Genomic DNA, 19,234 nt, shown 5'->3' with positions numbered 1-19,234 from the left:
GGTAACCTCATCCCTATCGTGGAATGCATAACCTCCTCATCCCTATCCTGGTAGACATGGCTCATTCATCCCAATCCTGGTAAGCACGGGTCCCTCATTCCTATCCTGGTATGCACGGCCTCCTCATCCATATCCTACTATGCACGGATTCCTCATCCCTATCCAGGTATGCATAGTTCCTTATCCCCAATCCATTATATGCATAGCCATTTCATTCCTATCCTGGGTAAGCATGTCCCCCTTATCCCTATCCTAGTATGGATGGCCTCCTCATCCCTATTCTAGTAAGCATGGCGGCCTCATCCGTATCATGGTATGCATGGCCTCCTCATCCCTATCCTAGTATGCACTGTCCCCTCACCCCCATCCTGGTTTGAATGGCTCCCTCATCCTGGTAAGCATGGGTTCCTCATCTCTATCCTGGTCTGCACGGTCTCATCATCCCTATTCTGTTATGCATGGTTCCTTATCCCCATTCTTTGTGTGCATGGCCATGTCAACCCTATATTGGTATATAAACTGTGTTCCAAATTATTATGCAAAATGAGTTTAGGAGTGATAAGGTTAGAATTTTTTTGTTTGTCATTTAAACTCATTGATGGTGATGTGTGTCAGGGCTCTTTATATCACTTAAAGCAATTGCAGATACCTGTGCAAATTAGTTTGGCAGGTGTGTCCAAATAAAGGCAAGACTACTTAAGGAGGCTGTTCCACATTATTAAGCAGCCTACATTTTTTGCCAAAATGGGAAAGAAAAAGGATGTGTCGGCTGCTGAGAAGCAACAAATTGTGGAGTATTTAGGTCAAGGCATGACTACAATCAACATTGCCAAGACACTTCATCGTGATCATCGCACAATCAAGAAGTATGTAGCTGCTTCCCAGCACACACGTGTGCATGCTGATAAGGAAAAATTGAGGACTCTTTCCAACAGGCAATTGCGTCAGGTTAAAAGAGCAGCTGCAAAAATGCCTTGTCATAGCAGCAGACAAGTTTTTGAAGCTGCTGGTGCCTCCGACGTCCCCTGAACAACAAGATGCAGGGTCCTTCAGAGGTTTGCAGCTGTGCGTAAGCCATCCTGTCGACCACCTCTATCCACTGCACACACAAGCAGAAATGGCTCCAGTGGGCCAAACGATACATGAAGACTGACTTCCAAACTGTTTTGTTCACCAATGAGTGCCGTGCAACGCTCGATGGTCTAGATGGATGGAGTGGAGGATGGCTGGTTGATGGACACCCCATGAAAACACGGCTAAGGCGCCAACAAGGAGGAGGTGGAGTAATGTTTTGGGCTGGAATCATGGGGAGAGAGATTGTCGGCCCCTTTAGGATCCCTGAAGGGGTAAAGATGAACTCCATAATCTATGTGGAGTTTCTAAAACAGCACTTCCTGCCATGGGTCAAGAGGAAGAACCGTGCTTTCCGCAGCAAGATCATTTTCATGCATGGTAATGCACCGTCTCATGCTGCAAATAACACATCTGCATCTCTGGCTGCTATGGGAGGACAAACTTATGGTGTGGTCACCATCTTCCCCTGACCTCAACCCCATTGAGAACCCCTGGAGCATCATCAAAAGGAGTGTCTATGATGGCGGGAGGCAGTTCACATCTAAGCAACAGCTCTGGGAGGGTATTCTGTCCACATGCAAAACAATTGAAGCACAAACCATCCAAAAACTGACAAATTCAATGGACGAGAGAGTTCAGAAGCTTCTTTTGAACAAGGTGTCCTATGTGCAAATGTAACATCACCTACAATAAAGTTTTGACTTGAAAACTGTTTGATTTCATTTTGTAATAAGCTGATAATGCTTAGAATTTCACAATTGACCATTTTTTTGTTCAAAATAAAAAGGTTGAAAACTCTGCTGTGCATAATAATTTGGAACATGCATTTTGAGTGTTTCTTATTTTTAAAAATGTACTGTTTTCATAGGCAGTTTGTTCAAAAACATTGCAATTATACTAGAATATTAGATGACTGGAAAATAACAATGACTGCAATTCATATAGGTAATTTAGAGAAAATATGAGGAAATATTTTTTGCATAATAATTTGGAGCACAGTGTATGGTCCATCATCTCTATCCTGTTATGCATGGTTCCTCATCCCTATCCTTTGTATGCATGGCCATTTCATCCCTATCCTGCTATGCATGGTTCCTCATCCCTATCCTTGTATGTATGGCCCCCATCAGAAAAGCATAAAAATTTTTAAAAAAAAATCCTACTTGGTGTCCCTGCGCTCCCTCGCAGCATGTTGTTCCGGTGCCAGCAGCTGCAGCGGCCGGGTCGACACGTGTCCACGCTACTTAAGGGAATTACTATTCACTGCGCTCCACTCCTATGGGAGTGGAGAGAGGTGAATATTAATTTCTCAAGTAGCGGGCACACGTGATCACCCGGCCGCTGCTGGAAGTCAGCGGCTGACACTACGTGCTATTACAGAGAAATGAATATTCACTGCCACCGCAGTGAATATTCATTTCTCTTTGGAAGGAGGCACAGGAGTTAGCCGCAGCACCCGGCTTCTACTTCCAGTGACCCGCTGCCGCTCCCCCTCCATCTTCTGGGACAATAACTCGAGTATAAGCCGAGGGGGAGCGTTTTCAGCACAAAGTAATGTGCTGAAAAACTCGTCTTAGGGTGTGTGCACATGCTGCGGATCCGCAGCAGTTTCTGTTGCGGTGTACAGTACCATTATAATCAATGGAAAATGAAATCTGCAGTGCACACGGTGCGGATTTGCTGCAGTTTCAAATCCACAGCATGTCAATTCTTTGTGCGGATTCCGCTGCGGTTTGGCACCTGCTCCATGGCAGGTTTCAAACCGCAGGGGAAACCCGCAGGCTAAACCGCAGAAAATCTGCAGATAAACCGCAGGTCTTTTGACCTGCGGATTTACACAAATCCGCGTGGAAAATTTTGCAGCACAATCCGCAGCGTGTGCACACACCCTTATACTTGAGTATATATGGCAATTATTTTTACTTCACTGCCCAATGGTATAAAATTCTGTTACACTCCCATGGTATCAATATGTTCACTGGACCCTTAGATGAATTCATTGAGGGGTGTAGTTTGTTAAGTGGGTCACTTATAAGGTGGTGGGGGTTGATTTTCTGGCACCTCAGGAGCTCTGCCAATATGACATTGCACCCTGAAACCATTACAGCAAAATCTGAACTCCAATATGGTGCATCTTCCCGTCTTTCCACTGTGCCTCAAATGTAGTTTTCACCTACATATTTGGGTACTGGCGTACTCAGGGTAAACTTCCTAACAAATTGTATTATTCATTTTCTCCTATTATCCCTTTTAAAAATTAAAAACTTGGAGCCAAATCAAGATTTTAGTGGAAAAAAATGGTAATTTTCAATTTACCCAGCTCAATGTTATACAATTCTGTGAATTGCTCGAGTGTTAAAAATGCTCCCTACTCCCCTAGAAGAATTCCTCGAAAGATGTAGTTTTCAAAATGGGTTTACTTGTATGGATTTCCCCCATTTTGGCATGTCAGGGGCTCTATTCCAACCAAAATGGCGCTCCAAAAATGAAATCGAGCTCCTTCCTTTCTAAGCCCTGACGACCACTAAAATAGTAGTTTTCCACCACACATGGGGTATCAATGTAATCAGGGGAAATTGCACAACAAATTGAACTGGCTATTTTCTCCTGTTACCCTTGTGAAAATGAAAAAATTGGGGCAAAAACAACATTTTTGTGGGAAAAGTGTATTTTTTCATTTTCACGGGTTAACATTATAAAATTCTGTGAAGCATCTGTTGGTTCAAGATGCTCACCACATAGCTAGATAATATTCTTGAGAGTTGCAGTTTCCAAAACAGTGAGGATTCCACTGTTAGACACATCAGGTGCCCTACAAACGTGACATGGCATCCACTGTCTATTCCAGCCACTTTTGCACTCCAAACGTCAAATGGTGTTCCTCATCTTCTGAGCCCTGCTGTGCATCCAGTCCTTTGCCACCACATATAGGATATCGGCGTGTTAAGGAGCGATTGAACAACATAATACTTAGTCCATTTTCTCTCTTGTGTAAATGAAAAATTTGGCGCAAAAGTAACAATTTATGTTGTTCATTTATTCATTTCACATTGCTTTAATTCCTGTGAAGCATCTAAAGGGTTAATAAAGTGCTTCAATGTGGTTTTGAGGGGTGCAGTTTTTAAAATAGTGTCACTTTTAGGTATCTCCTGTCACATACAGTTGTGGCCAAAAGTATTGACACCCCTGTCAGATAATACTCAGTTTCTTCCTGAAAATGATTGCAAACACAAATTCTTTGGTATTATTATCTTCATTTAATTTGTCTTAAATGAAAAAACACGAAGAATTGTCCTAAAGCCAAATTGGATATAATTCCACACCAAACATAACAAAGAGGGTGGACAAAATTGGCACTGTTCGAAAAATCATGTGATGCTTCTCTAATTTGTGTAATTAACAGCACCTGTAACTTACCTGTGGAACCTAACAGGTGTTGGCAATAACTAAATCACACTTGCAGCCAGTTGACATGGATTAAAGTTGACTCAACCTCTGTCCTGTGTCCTTGTCTGTACCACATTGAGCATGGAGAAAAGAAAGAAGACCAAAGAACTGTCTGAGGACTTGAGAAACCAAATTGTGATGAAGCATGAGCAATCTCAAGGCTACAAGTCCATCTCCAAAGACCTGAATGTTCCTGTGTCTACCGTGCGCAGTGTCATCAAGAAGTTTAAAGCCCATGGCACTGTGGCTAACCACCCTAGATGTGGACGGAAAAGAAAAATTGACAAGAGATTTCAACGCAAGATTGTGCGGATGTTGGATAAAGAACCTCGACTAACATCCAAACAAGTTCAAGCTGCCCTGCAGTCCGAGGGTACAACAGTGTCAACCCGTACTATCCGTCGGCGTCTGAATGAAAAGGGACTGTATGGTAGGAGACCCAGGAAGACCCCACTTCTTACCCCGTGACATAAAAAAGCCAGGCTGGAGTTTGCCAAAACTTACCTGAAAAAGCCTAAAACGTTTTGAAAGAATGTTCTCTGGTCAGATGGGACAAAAGTAGAGCTTTTTGGGCAAAGGCATCAACATAGAGTTTACAGGAGAAAAAAAGAGGCATTCAAAGAAAAGAACACGGTCCCTACAGTCAAACATGGCGGAGGTTCCCTGATGTTTTGGGGTTGCTTTGCTGCCTCTGGCACTGGACTGCTTGACCATGTGCATGGCTTTATGAAGTCTGAAGACTACCAACAAATTTTGCAGCATAATGTAGGGCCCAGTGTGCGAAAGCTGGGTCTCCCTCAGAGGTCATGGGTCTTCCAGCAGGACAATGACCCAAAACACACTTCAAAAAGCACTAGAAAATGGTTTGCGAGAAAGCACTGGAGACTTCTAAAGTGGCCAGCAATGAGACCAGACCTGAATCCCATAGAATACCTGTGGAGAGATCTAAAAATGGCAGTTTGGAGAAGGCACCCTTCAAATATCAGGGACCTGGAGCAGTTTGCCAAAGAAGAATGGTCTAAAATTCCAGCAGAGCATTTTAAGAAACCCATTGATGGTTACCGGAAGCGGTTGGTCGCAGTTATTTTGGCTAAAGGTTGTGCAACCAAGTATTAGGCTGAGGGTGCCAATACTTTTGTCTGGCCCATTTTTGGAGTTTTGTGTGAAATGATCAATGTTTTGCTTTTTGCTTCATTCTCTTTTGTATTTTTTCATTTAAGACAAATTAAATGAAGATAATAATACCAAAGAATTTGTGTTTGCAATCATTTTCAGGAAGAAACTGAGTATTATCTGACAGAATTGCAGGGGTGTCAATACTTTTGGCCACAACTGTAGGTCCCTCAAAGTCACTTCAAAAGAGATGTGATCCCTAAAAAATTGGTGTTCTAAATTTGTTGCAAAAATTGAAAAATTGCTGATCAACTTTCAACCCTTCTAACTTTTCTTCTACTAATCTTTTAAAATATGATGCTGTAGTAAAGAAGCATATGGTAAATATTACTTATCTATTTTGTGTGGTATAAAAATTTGAAGTTTGAAAATTGCACCATTTTCACATTTTTTGTAAATTTTTCTATATTTTCATAAACGCAAATCATTTTGACCAAAATTTACCACTAACATAAAATACAATAGGTCACGAAAAAACTCTCAGAATACCGTATTTTTTGGATTATAAGATGCACTTTTGTTCCCCCAAATTTTGGGGAAAAGTGGTGGGTGCGTCTTATAATGCGAATCTGTATGCTGCTGTGCTATAGAGTGGGGGGGGGGCGCGGTTCTGGCGTGGTGTCAGGGGGCTGGAGTGGGCTGGCTGCGGCTGCAGAGACAGTGGGAGGTCCTGTGGTCCCGCTCATTAGGCTCATGTAATATTCACTGCACCCGCTGTCCATCACCTCGGTGCTGAAGCAGCGCCGAGTTGGTAGACGGGAGCGGTGCATACTGCATGTGCCTGCACTCTCCCCCCATATAGTCACCTACCGATGACCGCTCCTGCTCCCAGGTCTCCCGTGGCTTTCCTGTGTCTGCCGAGATCCTCCTCCTGCAGGGCGCGCGGCAGCAGCTGCTCATTCAGGCAGTTCATCGCTTCAGGACCTTCCATGATGTGACCAATAGGACCTGCGGTCACGTGACTCCCAGTCTGCACTGCGAGTCACGTGACCGCAGGTCCTATTGGTCACATCATGGAAGGTCCTGTAGCTACAACGAGCTGCCTGAATGAGCAGCAGCTGCACGCGCCTTCGCAGGAGGAGGATGTCAGCAAATACAGGAAAGCCACGGGGGGGAGCTGGGATCAGGAGACATCATCAGAAAGTGAGTTAACTGTTTATTATTTTATCATGTGCTTGCCAGCAGGGGGGGAAATATAGGGACGGGGGCCATGTGTGACAGGAGGTGAAAATAGGGACGGGGGGACAATGTGTGCCAGCAGGGGGGACTATATGAACGAGGGGCCATGTGTGCCAGCAGGGGGGGAATATAGGGATTGGGGGGGGACAATGTGTGCCAGGGGAATATAGGGACCTGGGGGAAAATGTGTGCCAGCAGGGGGAATATAGGGACTGGAGGTAGAAATTACTTTGTCCGAAAGCCCTCGTGCACGCAACACCTGGGCCTCTGTAACCAAGCAGCTAAATTCAGTTTTTGAAGATCTGGATTATGCAGAGGTCCCTTCAAGGGAAGGTTGGCATCTAGTGGCAATGGAACTCGACCATCTACCTGGAGATTGATGATAAGTTTGAACAAGCGCCTTCTTGCCCACATTGGAGCCACTAGGATGGTTAGTACCTGATCCACCCGGATCTTTCGAAGGGTCCTCACCAGCATTGGAATCGGAGTAAACGCATAGGCCAACTGGAAGTTCTAATCCTGAGCAAATGAATCCACTCCCCTGGAACTGTCCCTTGGGTTCAGGGAAAAACTGGTTTCGACCTGAGCATTCTGGCATTGGTTACCGTAACTAGGGGTGTTTGAGACCAGGCTACACCCCTGTGCAGATTTTTGAGGCTCAACCACCAAGCCAGGGAAGCCTTTACATGGAATGAGGTCTGAAATCTCCTGTTCAGCGAGTTGGAATTCCTGTTGCAGCTCTTGAGTATATGAGCCTGTATGACCATGGAGTGGGCCTGAGCCCAAGACACTGACTGAATGCAAGAGGTCATGGAGCCTAGGACAGATATGGCTGCCCGAAGGATAGGGGACCTCTGTTTCCTGAATTCTTAGATTTCGGTTATCACAGTCAGGCGATGATCTTCTGGAAGTAGGGACATCTGTCTTCCAGAATCCAGTAGAACTCTAAGGAACCTTCTCGTCGTGGAGGGTTGGAGTTGAGATTTTTCCAGATTTGGGAGCCACCCTATAGATGGCGGGGATGGATTGGTACATGAAAGTAAGCATCCTTCAGGTCGATAGTTGCCATGAAGTAATGAGGTCCTATTAGGGGAATCGCTGATCTCACCGATTCCATCTTGAATCTCCGATCTATAATACGAAGGTTGAGACCCTTCAAATTTATGATAATGTGTGCCTCCCCTGAAGGTTTTTTCACCAGGAAGAGTCGGGAGTAGTGATCTCTTCCCCACTCACCCACTGGTACAGTGGAAATTGCATTTGATTTTAGCAGATCCTGTAGACCTGATATCAGCAAGTCCTGGGCTCCGTGAGATGGTAGGGAGGTGACTCTTAGACCCAGAGGAGGGGAGGACTTGAACTCTATAAGGAGGCCCTCCATGATAACATTGAGGACCCACCGGCAATTGGAAATGATCTGCCAATGGTGGAAATAATTTGAGAGCCTCCCCCCTACGAGTCATTGCTTGGTCCTATTGGTGTTGCTGCTGGGGAACAAGGATGTTCTTGCCCTTCCCTTTGGCATAGCTTCATCTCCTGGTTTTTCCTTTACCTTGGTTTGAGGGGTCTGAGGCAGAGACATGGAAAAAAAAACACTTCCTGGGGGGCTTCTACTCAGGAAGAGCCTTCTTTTTGTCTGTGGCCTTCTCCAGTATCTCATCAAGAGCTAGCCCAAAGACGTATTCACCTTTAAAGTGGATGGAGCATAGTTTAATTTTGGAAGTGACAAACCCACTCCACATTTTAAGCCAAAGGGCCCTTCTGCGGAGTTAGACTGAACCAGGGACCTGGCAGCAATACGGACAGATTCCACAGACGCATCAGCCAAGAATGCAGAGGAAGGAGAGTTTAACAACTCTCCTCTTGAGGTTCCCTGAGAGATGTGATGCTCTTATTGATATAGCCATCAGAAGAGGGATCTGGCAACACAGGTGGAAGCTATGTTGGACTTGAGTGCAGAGGTGGAAGTCTCCCAGGACTTTTTCAGCAAGCTTTCTACCTTCCTATCCATTGGATTCTTAATCTGTGAGGAATCCTCAAAGGCGAGAGCAGTTTTCTTGGCTACTCTCACCACCTTCTTCAAAATCACCTTGAGGCTTGGCAGTCCCTGCTAGGAGTGCCCTTTTTGGGGGAATATATATGAATCGATTACCATCTACATAAATCATGCAAAAATCTGACAGATACAATAAAATACATCAATTTGGTTTCAGCATAGAGATATATGGAGGAGGAAATCTACGCAACTCTTTTCCTTCTGATCAGAACAAGTTTAAAAGGTTGATACCTTTTCCACATGGATATAAAAAAAAAAAAAAAAAAAAAAAAGACACCCATCACCACTGGAACTGAAATCACACATGAGCAGTCCTCCTTCAGATCTAAGTACCCTCTTCCAGCAACATACACAATCTTCATCACGACAGGATGTGTCTTATTGCCCTCTGAGCCCTGGGGAAAGACCTCCCTCCACCGGTGACACTTTTATTGAGTAGTTTAAGGTTCAGTGGAAGCGCCTCTATTAGGAACAGCAGTCATGGAAAGCCAGCCAAGAATAACAGGGCTGCCAGCAAGATGAAAGTCTGAAGCAGGAGAGGCTCCGCTGCCGGAACGTTACAGAGAAGAAAGACCCCTTCACAAGCTGCCAAGAGCTCAGAGCCCCTCTCCTCCCAGGAACCTACTCCAGGCTGAACACACAAGCAGGGGTCTCAGGTTACTACTGTAGAGGAGGATGGAGAAACCCACACAGTAAACTCATCATATATAGAATGACCAGGGTATAGGATGCACAAAGAAGATCTTGCATACAGCTTATAGGAAAAAGGGTCTAAAGTATATGATGCAGGTAAAAAAGAATCCTATAAAAACCTAGCAGGATTACAGTGGACAGTAATATAAGCTAGACTATGCTACAGTGCTGTGCAAATTAATTGGGACAAAGCATTTTTTTTTTTTTTTAAGTAAAATCGTAAGTTGGTTACCAGTCAGTGATTCAAACCAGTTTTAACTGTTTTGAACAAGTATGAGTGCCTGTTCAAAGCAGTTAAAACTGGTTTGAATCACTGACTGGTAACCAACTTACGATTTTACTTAAAAAAATGCTGTGTCGCAATTAATTTGCATAGCACTGAACTACATCGCTAGTAAGTATTACCTATTCAGTCTGTAAAATGTTAGCTTCATATTAGGAGCAATACCTTAACTCACTCATTAAAGGATTTCTGAAATCCTACAAAATGTGTCCAGAGGGAAAAAAAATTGTTAGATAAGAAATAAATAACTATAATTATCTCTCAAACAGCATGCTGATCTGATGTCCCCCATTAATCTTTGTTTAGTTAGCTGCAGCAGTGACGTCTCATCTACTTACGTGACCGCTACCATCAATCATTGGCCTCAGTCATGTCATACTCTGCTGATGCCAGTGATCGGCTGTATGCCATCACTGCTGTCAAGTAATCAGAGATTGACTGGGAACTGAATTGGCGTGTGATTTATCTGGAGCATACAAGTTTTTCTTATTTTATCCAACTTCCTCTCTCTGTAAAAATTCTGTAGGATCTCAGATACCCTTCAACAACTTATAGCATTTCACTATTCATTGTCTATCGGAATGACATGTATATTGATGTTTCATACACCTTTACACTTCTTACTTAAGATTATCATGCTTTCACATTATTAGTTTTTATTTCCCAAACCCAAAGATGATCTAAATATCTTAAAGATCATTTTGGAATTTCCCAACATACAGTCAGTGGATTGCAAAAGTATTCAACTCTCTTGGCAGTTTTCATGGTTTGCTACCTCAGAACCTGGAATTTCACTGGTTCTTTTGAGGATTTTTAACTGTGACCATTTGTTTTCTTTTTTTTTTATGTGAAGCAAACAACAAATAGAACAAAATAATTGAACACTTCAATGTACATAACTATCCACCTCACTGAAGTAAGTGGTTTGTAGAGCCTCCTTTTGTGGCAATTACAGCTGCAAGTCGCTTTGGATAAGTCTCTATGAGCTTATCCAGCTCCTTCAGGTTAGATGGTTTCCTCTGGTGAACAGCAATCTTCAAGTCTGACCACAGATTCTCAATTGGACAATGGTCTGGGCTTTGACTAGGCTACTCCAAAACATTTACATGTTTCCCTTAAACCACTCAAGTGTTGCTTTCCCGGTATACTTTGGGTTATTATCTTGTTGGAAGATGATCCTCTGTCCCTGTCTCAAATCACTGACAGACTGACATTCCTGTATTTCGCACCATTTATTTTTGACTCTGATCATTTTCATAAAAATTGTAAGTAAAAACTTTTTTCTAGCCACTCTTCCATAAATGCCACCTCTATAAGGCTACGTGCACACGCTGTGGATTCCGCTGCGTTTCCGCAGCGGTTTTGGCCGCTGCGGACCCGCAGCAGTTTTAGCTGCGGTGTACAGTACCATTCAAATGAATGGTAAAAAAAAAACCGCTGTGCTGACGTTGCGGAAAAATCCACGCGGATTTGCTGCGGTTTTGAAACCGCAGAAAGAATTGACATGTCAATTCTTTCTGCGGAATCCGCAGCGGGTTCCTATCTCCACCATTGTGGAGATGGTGAATCCGCAGGACCAAACCGCAGGCAAAACCGCAGATAATCCGCAGGTCTTTTGACCTGCGGTTTATCTGCGGTTTTTGCAAAATCCGTGCGGATTAATCCGCAGCGGATTCCGCAGCGTCTGCACACACCCTAAGGAGTGTACAGCTTACTGTTGTCGTATGACTGATACTCCAGTCTCTGCTTGGGAACTCTGCAGCTCCTTCAGTGTTACCTTTGGTTTCCGTGCTGCTTATCTGATTAATGCCCTCCTTGCCCGGGCTGAGAGTTGTGGTGGGCGGCCCTCTCTTGGCAGGTTTGTTAATGGCTGCTCTGGGGGATTAATAGAGATTGGGATTTTTTTTTTTATATAACACAGTCCTGTCTTGTTCTTCTCAACAATTTTGTCCCTGACTTGTTTGGAGATCTACTTGGTCTTCATAGTGTTGTTTGGTTAGTGGTGCCTCTTGTTTAATGGTGTTGCAACTTGTGTGGCCTTTCAGAAAAGGTGTGTGTATATACTGACTGACCATGTGTCACTTAGATTGCACAGCGGTGGACTTCTTTTCACTAAGCATGTGACTTATGAACGTAATTGCTTGCACCATAAATTTTTAGGGGCTTTAGAGCAAAAGGGGTTAATACAGTGGGTACGGAAAGTATTCAGACCCCTTTAAATTTTTCACTCTTTGTTTCATTGCAGCCATTTGGTAAATTCAAAAAAGTTCATTTTTTTTTCTCATTAATGTACCTCATCTTGACTGAAAAAACCCAGAAATGTAGAAATTTTTGCAAATTTATTAAAAAAGAAAAACTGAAATATCACACACCTGTCTATATAAGACCTCACAGCTCACGGTGCATGTCACACCAAATGAGACTCATGAGGTCAAAGGAACTGGCCAAGAAGCTCAAAGACAGAATTGTGGCAAGGCACAGATCTGGCCAAGGTTACAAACGGATTTCTGCAGTACTCAAGATTCCGAAGAGCACAGTGCCCTCCATAATCTTTAAATGGAAGAAGTTTGGGACCACCAGAAGTCTTCCTAGGCCTGGCCATCCAGCCAAACTGAGCAATCGTGGGAGAAGAGCCTTGGTGAGAGTGGTAAAGAAGAACAACAAGATAACTGTGGCTGAGCTCCACAGATGCAGTAGGGAGAAAGTCCCAGACTATGAGAAATAAGACTCTGGTCTGATGAGACGAAGATAGAACTTTTTGGTGATAATTCTAAGCGGTATGTGTGGAGAAAACCAGGCACTGCTTATCTCCTGCCTAATACAATCCCAACAGTGAAACATGGTGGTGGCAGCATCATGAATATGGGGTGTTTTTCAGCTGCAGGGACAGGATGACTGGTTGCAATTGAAGGAAACATGAATGCGGCCAAGTACAGAGATATCCTGGATGAAAACCTCCTTTAGGGTACCGTTACACCTAGCGACTCACCAGCGATCCCGACAGCGATATGACGCGGTCAGGATCGATGGTGCATCGCTAGGTGGTCGCTAGTGATCTGCCACACAGGCAGATTTCACTAGCGACATTGCAGGGGACGGGGATCGCTACTTACCTGTCAGACGCGGCGATCCTGCGTCCTCCTGCCCGGCTCCACGCGTCGCTCATCGTCACAGCAGGAAGCGCCGCAGGAAGTGACCGACGAGGAATGGTCCAGGAGCTTCTCGCGCGATCAGCAATAACCAGCGGGGGAGCCAGTCGGAGGTAAGTATCACATGCAGCGATATCGCTAGCAATATCACTGCAAGTCACAAAATCGGTGACTTTACAACGATATTGCTAGCGATATCGCAGTGTGTAACGGGGGCTTTAGAGTGCTCTGGACCTCAGACTTGGCCAAAGGTTCACCTTGCAACAAGACAATGACCCTAAGCACACAACTAAAATAACAAAGGAGTGGCTTCAGAACAACTCTGTGACCATTCTTAACTGGCCCAGCCAGAACTCTGACCTAAACCCAATTGAGCAACTCGGGAGAGACCTAAAAATGGCTGTCCACCAACGTTCACCATCCAACCTGACGGAATTGGAGAGAATCTGCAAGGAAGAATGGCAGAGGATCCCCAAATCCAGGTGTGAAAAACTTGTTGCATCATTCCCAAGAAGACTCATGGCTGTACTAGCTCAAAAGGGTGCTTCTACCCAATGCTGAGCAAAGGGTCTGAATACTTATGACCATGTGATATTTAAGTTTTTCCATAATACATTTGCAAGATGGAATGCAGAGTGAACATCAATGAGAAAAAAAATAAACTGTTTTGAATTTACCAAATGGCTGCAACGAAACAGAGTGAAAAATTTAAAAGGGGTCTGAATACTTTCCATACCCACTGTACATATGCACATGCCAATTTTTAGTTATTTGATCCCATAAATTTAATTTATGCCTACATTTTTCTCACTTCACCTCACCAACATAGACTATTTAGTGCTGATGTATCACACACAAATCGGATTACAAAAATATTTAAAAACACAGGTTGTAGTGTAAAAAAAAAATAGGTAAAAACTTTTGCATGCTGTATATAGTTTTAAAATTACACATGTAAAGTGATGCTTTCAACAGCCACAATATCACACTGCAATGATGGGAGTGTGGATTTCCAGTGATGTTGACAGAATGGTTTAATTGCTTGTGTGGATGGCTGAAGATTTGTTGCCATGTATGGTTAGATACACTAGACATATAAATATATCGCCGCTCGTTCAGGCCCCCGGTACTGGCGATATTTCCTGTCCCCGCTTCATCGCTGCGCGCCGCTGTCTTCCGGGTCCCTCTGCAGTGAAGTTCGGGTCAAAGGGCGTGATGAAGTAGTTAGTGCGCGCCACGCCCTCTGCTGCCTGAACATCACTGGAGACAGACCCGGAAGACAGAGCGGAGTGCAGCGACGGAGCGGGGACCGGAAAATATCACCAGTGCCGGTGGCCTGAGCCAATGGCGACACCAGCACCTAACCCCCATAGCACACTGGTGTCCCCGCCTGCTCAGGACACCAGCACCTGGACCTCAGCGACGAGAGGTGAGTATGTCATTTTTTTTTTTTCTTTTAAATGGCTGCAGCAGCTTCAGCAGCAATATATGGGGCATATATATCAATGGAGCATCTAACAGAGCCACCATTATCCTTTGTGCAGCATTATATGAGGAATATATATCAATGGAGCATCTTATAGAGCCACCATTATCCTTTGTGGGGCATATTTTGTATGGAGCATCTTATGGGGCCCAAAATGAACTGTATGGAGCATTATATGGGGCTATTAATTCAATATGGATATTCAAAAACCTTTAACCTACTGATGTCTCAATTAATTTTACTTTTATTGATATCTATTTTTATTTTTTCAATTTACCAGTAGCTGTTGCATTTCCCACCCTCGGCTTATACTCGAGTCAATAACTTTTCTCAGTTTTTTGTGGCAAAATTAGGGGCCTCGGCTTATACTCGAGTTGGCTTATACTCGAGTATATACTGTAATACCTGAAAAATCACATACCTGGAAAAGGGTAAGGGAGTCATCCAACTCGGTTCTTGGAGGAGTAATAACTACAAGGAAAGCAAAAATAAGGCTACATTATTAAAATAAGGGGGTTTAGAATGATGATAAATCCTTAAAAGCAAAACGTGTTAGTCCATTTTTAGTGTGTAGGAACCTTCAACCATCTGAAAAGAAAACATAACATTCTCTATAGCTAGCAGGTTTAGTGAATACACGCCCCTGTGGCTTAAAAGAATGACATTACATTTATTAGGAAAAATTTTTCCTGCACTTCTCTCTATGGTCAAAGGGAAGTACATTCAAGTTTTTTTTTTTTTTTTATTGCCAACTTAAGTCTATATGCCTGATTAGGGCACACTGTCCTCACAAATATAATATCCTGATCAGGACTCAACTCAATTTAATAAACCACAAACAGCGTCACCAGTCTGCTGCACTGGAAACAGTCATGTGTTTTGTTATTTGCAATACATTTTTCCTGATATGATCACTGTGCTTATAGTCAGCTGCTTGCCAGTGGGGCTCACAACTATCAGTTATTCACTGCATCGGCTTTACTTAAAGAAAAAAAAAAAAAAATACAATCTGAACATAAAAAGTGCTACTATACTTCCTTTTTCTTAATTATGAGAAATTAGTTAATTTTGGATAATTTACCAACACATATTTGCAACAACATGGATAAAACTAAAAGAAAAATTGTCAGAACACAATAGCAGATGGCAAATGTAAGGATTTTTAGTGTATTTTTTTTATTATATTATGCTTTCTAGACACGGTCTGTTCTCTATGATTAGTCATCTATGACAGTGCAACTCTATTCTTTTGTACTCACCTTTTCCACCCTCCCACCTGCCTGTCATGACCATGCTGGAGTGAGGAGGATGCCTAACAATCAATTACTGTTACTTGTAGCAAAGTGGAAAGGCTCCAGATTAGCACTATGGCAGGTTATTACTACACTACCTATGACTAAATTGTATATGAGCATATTGTTAGAAGCACTAGGATCACAAGTAATGGTGTTGACATACAGAGGTAGAATGGGATCTCAGGTTCTTCCAGATGGTTTGTCACAAATTCCCGCACTGCACCAACTGCACAAGAAAATGAATAACAATCAGCATTTCAACAGTGTAAATTTTAAGTGGAAGAGGAATGTTTAGAAAAATAGTCACATACTTGTTTCTGATACACGGAAAAAACCTTGCAGGACATATCGGTCAGGGAACAGGATGCGGAGAACAACCTGAAAAAGTTACCACAAAGCAGACATTAGATTAAATATCATGTCCTGTAAACTTAAATGCCACATTTCAGTCTCATTTTTCATGTATTAGTTTGTAGAGGCTCATTGATGAGAAAAATCATTGCCTATTATATGTAAAAACTACAGCAATAGAGAGGATTCGAGTTGTAACTTAACATAATGCAGCCAAACAAATAGTGATTTAATCCTCATGAGTTTATGGGCTATATGGTGGTGGTGAAGTGACCATGGCGGTTCCCATAGATCCTAATCATATAAATGGAGAATGTCAAAGCTATTGGGATTTGTGGTCAAAGCTACTTACACTTATGTCATTTCTAGTCCATGTTTGGTAAAATTGTATCATGAGCACAACTCTTTCAGACAGCCATATCCTGTTAACTAGGAGTTGATCAGCAGTCCCCAGAAGAGGCCGCTACACACTGAATGGAGCTGTGCTCTCCAGTGCTGTTTAATTATTACATTAGGCCACCACTGGAGTTAATAACATCTGATCGGCGGGGGTGCCTGGTGTTGAACACCCACCAATGTAATATAGATGGATAAGTTATCTATATTATATGCCCGAACAACCCCTTTGCAGCCTTGACAGTTGGCACCATAGCTTAACTAGATTAACAGAAATCTCATAAATAATTCGGTTTCTGTTAATCTCAAACTAAAAAGTCAGAACAATAAGGTTTCACCGAAAGCCAAAAAGTATTCAGATCTGAGCCATAAAATGTAAAGTGGAGAAACCAAACAGAATCAGCATGATCGTCATTCCGGGAGGATAAATATTTTGAACATTAACAATAATCTATGAAATGAGATAATCCAGCAGTTTGTACGACCCTGGCACGCTAGTGTAATAAAGTGTGGCTATATGAGGATTAATTCCTTCCTATTTGGGTTATATGCTAGGATATATACATTATTATCTTCTCATGGCTTTATCAAAGGAAGACTGCTAACCTGTCTAGACGGAAACCATTCACACAAACTATAAAAGCAAGATCTCTTCTCAAATCCTACATGAAAGGATTATGTGGATAGAGACATGACAGGAATCATCAGCCAAAAACAAATCACACTATTAGACTTCATGAAAAAAATTAAATTGGTTGGACAGTGATTGGAAAAAAATCCCTTATTGCTACATGAAGCCTCATCACTGTACATGCAAGGACACATTCACACAATAAGCTTTACTCAGATACGAATGATACTGAGATCCTAACTAAAAATAGGAGTGGAATATTAAGGTATTGTTAAAGAATATAAGTGTACTGCCATTGTACTTGCAATACAGCCATCTTTATTTCTCAATGTATCTATGTGAATGCAAACTGTGTTGATTAAAAGTATCCTGCCATGGAGCATAGCCTAGTATGCATGCATTGAAGAAAGCTTCCGCTGCATTCATCCCATAAGACACATCCTACACATATTTAGGGGAGAAAAGACTCCTACATGGTGGCTGACGGTTCCTGTAGGCTGGAAGTGCTTTTTCCAGGCTGCAGTGGTGAAGATGACCTGAAGCAGAAAGATCAGCAGGGAGCACGGAGTGGTACCATCAGGCATCCAAAATGGCGCCAGTGCGTCCTGTGTCCAGAGGCAGAGATGTAGAAGGAGAAGCAGCAGCCAAACTGAAGCAATACGCTCATGCAGTATTCACGCAAAGCCCACAGAAAAGGAGGTCAGTGACTAGCAAGCAGGGGAACAACATAATGTTTAAAAAAAAAACACAAAAAGAGGAAAGAAAAGATCCTCCAATATTCAAGAAAAACCAAAAACAGGCAGCGATGCTTACCTGTCTAAACAGGCCTCAATACAAATGCACTAACAGGGTGCAGCGGATCCAAGTAAAATGGCAACTGCACAGGTGCACTCACACCTGTTAAAAGCAGTTAAAACTGGTTTGAATCACTGACTGGTAACCAACTTACGATTTTACTTAAGAAAATGCTTTGTCCCAATTAATTTACACAGCACTGTAACAAACTCCACCACACCCAAAAGAAACATACATATAGGCTGGTGACAACCTCATGCAGCCTTTATCCATCCCCAGTCCCTCAAGATGGCTGGATCATCATTGTAAATAAGCACCTGTACTTTGTCTCCCCCACCACAATGTAGATTGTAAACTCTCACGAGCAGGGGCGTCATTATTTTGCTTTAATTATTGTATTATCTTTAACGTTGTTACTTATGACTTGCATATGAACTGTTGAATTGTAAAGCGCTGCGGAATATGTGGGCGCTATATCAATAAAGATTATTATATAGTAACAACTGTTAAAATAAGAGCATATTGAGAGGTTTCTGCTTCCCTTGGACTATAAAGACATCTCAGGACTAAGTAGTTCTTTCATGGTCCCAGTAGTCTCAAAATTTAATTGGGAACCAGTCTCTTCCTTTGTAGCATCTAAAATGTTCCCAGTGTGCTGTAAGGCTGAGTGCAGACGTACTTTTTGGCCCTGCGGATTTTTCCGCGCAGAATGGAAGAAATCCGCAGGTCAAGTGACCTGCATTTTTCCTGCGGATTTCTTCCATTTTTCATGCGGTTTTCCACTGCGGTTTTCCCCCTGCGGATTTGGTGACAGCTTAGGTGGAAAACCGCACAAAAGAAGTAACATGCTGCGGATTTTGTACTGCAGGAAAACCGCGCGGAAAAATCTGCAGCGTCTGCACAGCGTTTTTTTTTTCCATTGATTTTAAGGCTACTGTACATCACAATGCGGATATGCAATGTTTCTGCGTGGTAAAATCCGCTGCAAATCTGCATCGTGTGCACACAGCCTTAGTGATGCAATGTGCATCACTAACACAATTTTTCCTTTATAATTGCTGCTGTAATCCTTGTCAAAAATAACTTTATATAGTTATATCTTACCTGCTCTTTTAGTCATAAGGGTGTGCTGCCCAGCTTCACTGACTGTGACAAGCCGCGGCTCCGGCGAATGCACACACAGTCAATAAAGCTGGGAACTTCAATCAGTTTCAGTGCGCGGGGAT

General features: G+C 42.9%; 1 protein-coding gene across 6 annotated transcripts in view; it reads right to left on the bottom strand.

Annotated features, from left to right (window-relative positions):
* The window catches only part of ASPSCR1 (ASPSCR1 tether for SLC2A4, UBX domain containing), a 162,166-nt gene that overhangs the window by 54,787 nt on the left and 88,145 nt on the right, over positions 1-19,234 (bottom strand). For all 6 annotated transcript variants that reach the window (XM_073588124.1, XM_073588119.1, XM_073588120.1 and 3 more), the window contains 3 exons: positions 16,147-16,213; positions 15,999-16,061; positions 14,962-15,011 (listed from right to left, as the gene is read on the bottom strand). In XM_073588124.1, coding sequence (XP_073444225.1) covers positions 14,962-15,011; positions 15,999-16,061; positions 16,147-16,213 — 180 coding nt within the window. The remainder of the gene's footprint in view (positions 1-14,961; positions 15,012-15,998; positions 16,062-16,146; positions 16,214-19,234) is intronic.

Source organism: Dendrobates tinctorius, unplaced genomic scaffold (assembly GCF_039654945.1).
Source record: "Dendrobates tinctorius isolate UK_male_01 unplaced genomic scaffold, ASM3965494v1 ptg000103l, whole genome shotgun sequence".
NCBI lineage: Eukaryota > Metazoa > Chordata > Amphibia > Anura > Dendrobatidae > Dendrobates > Dendrobates tinctorius.
This window is presented reverse-complemented; position numbering and strand designations above follow the sequence as displayed.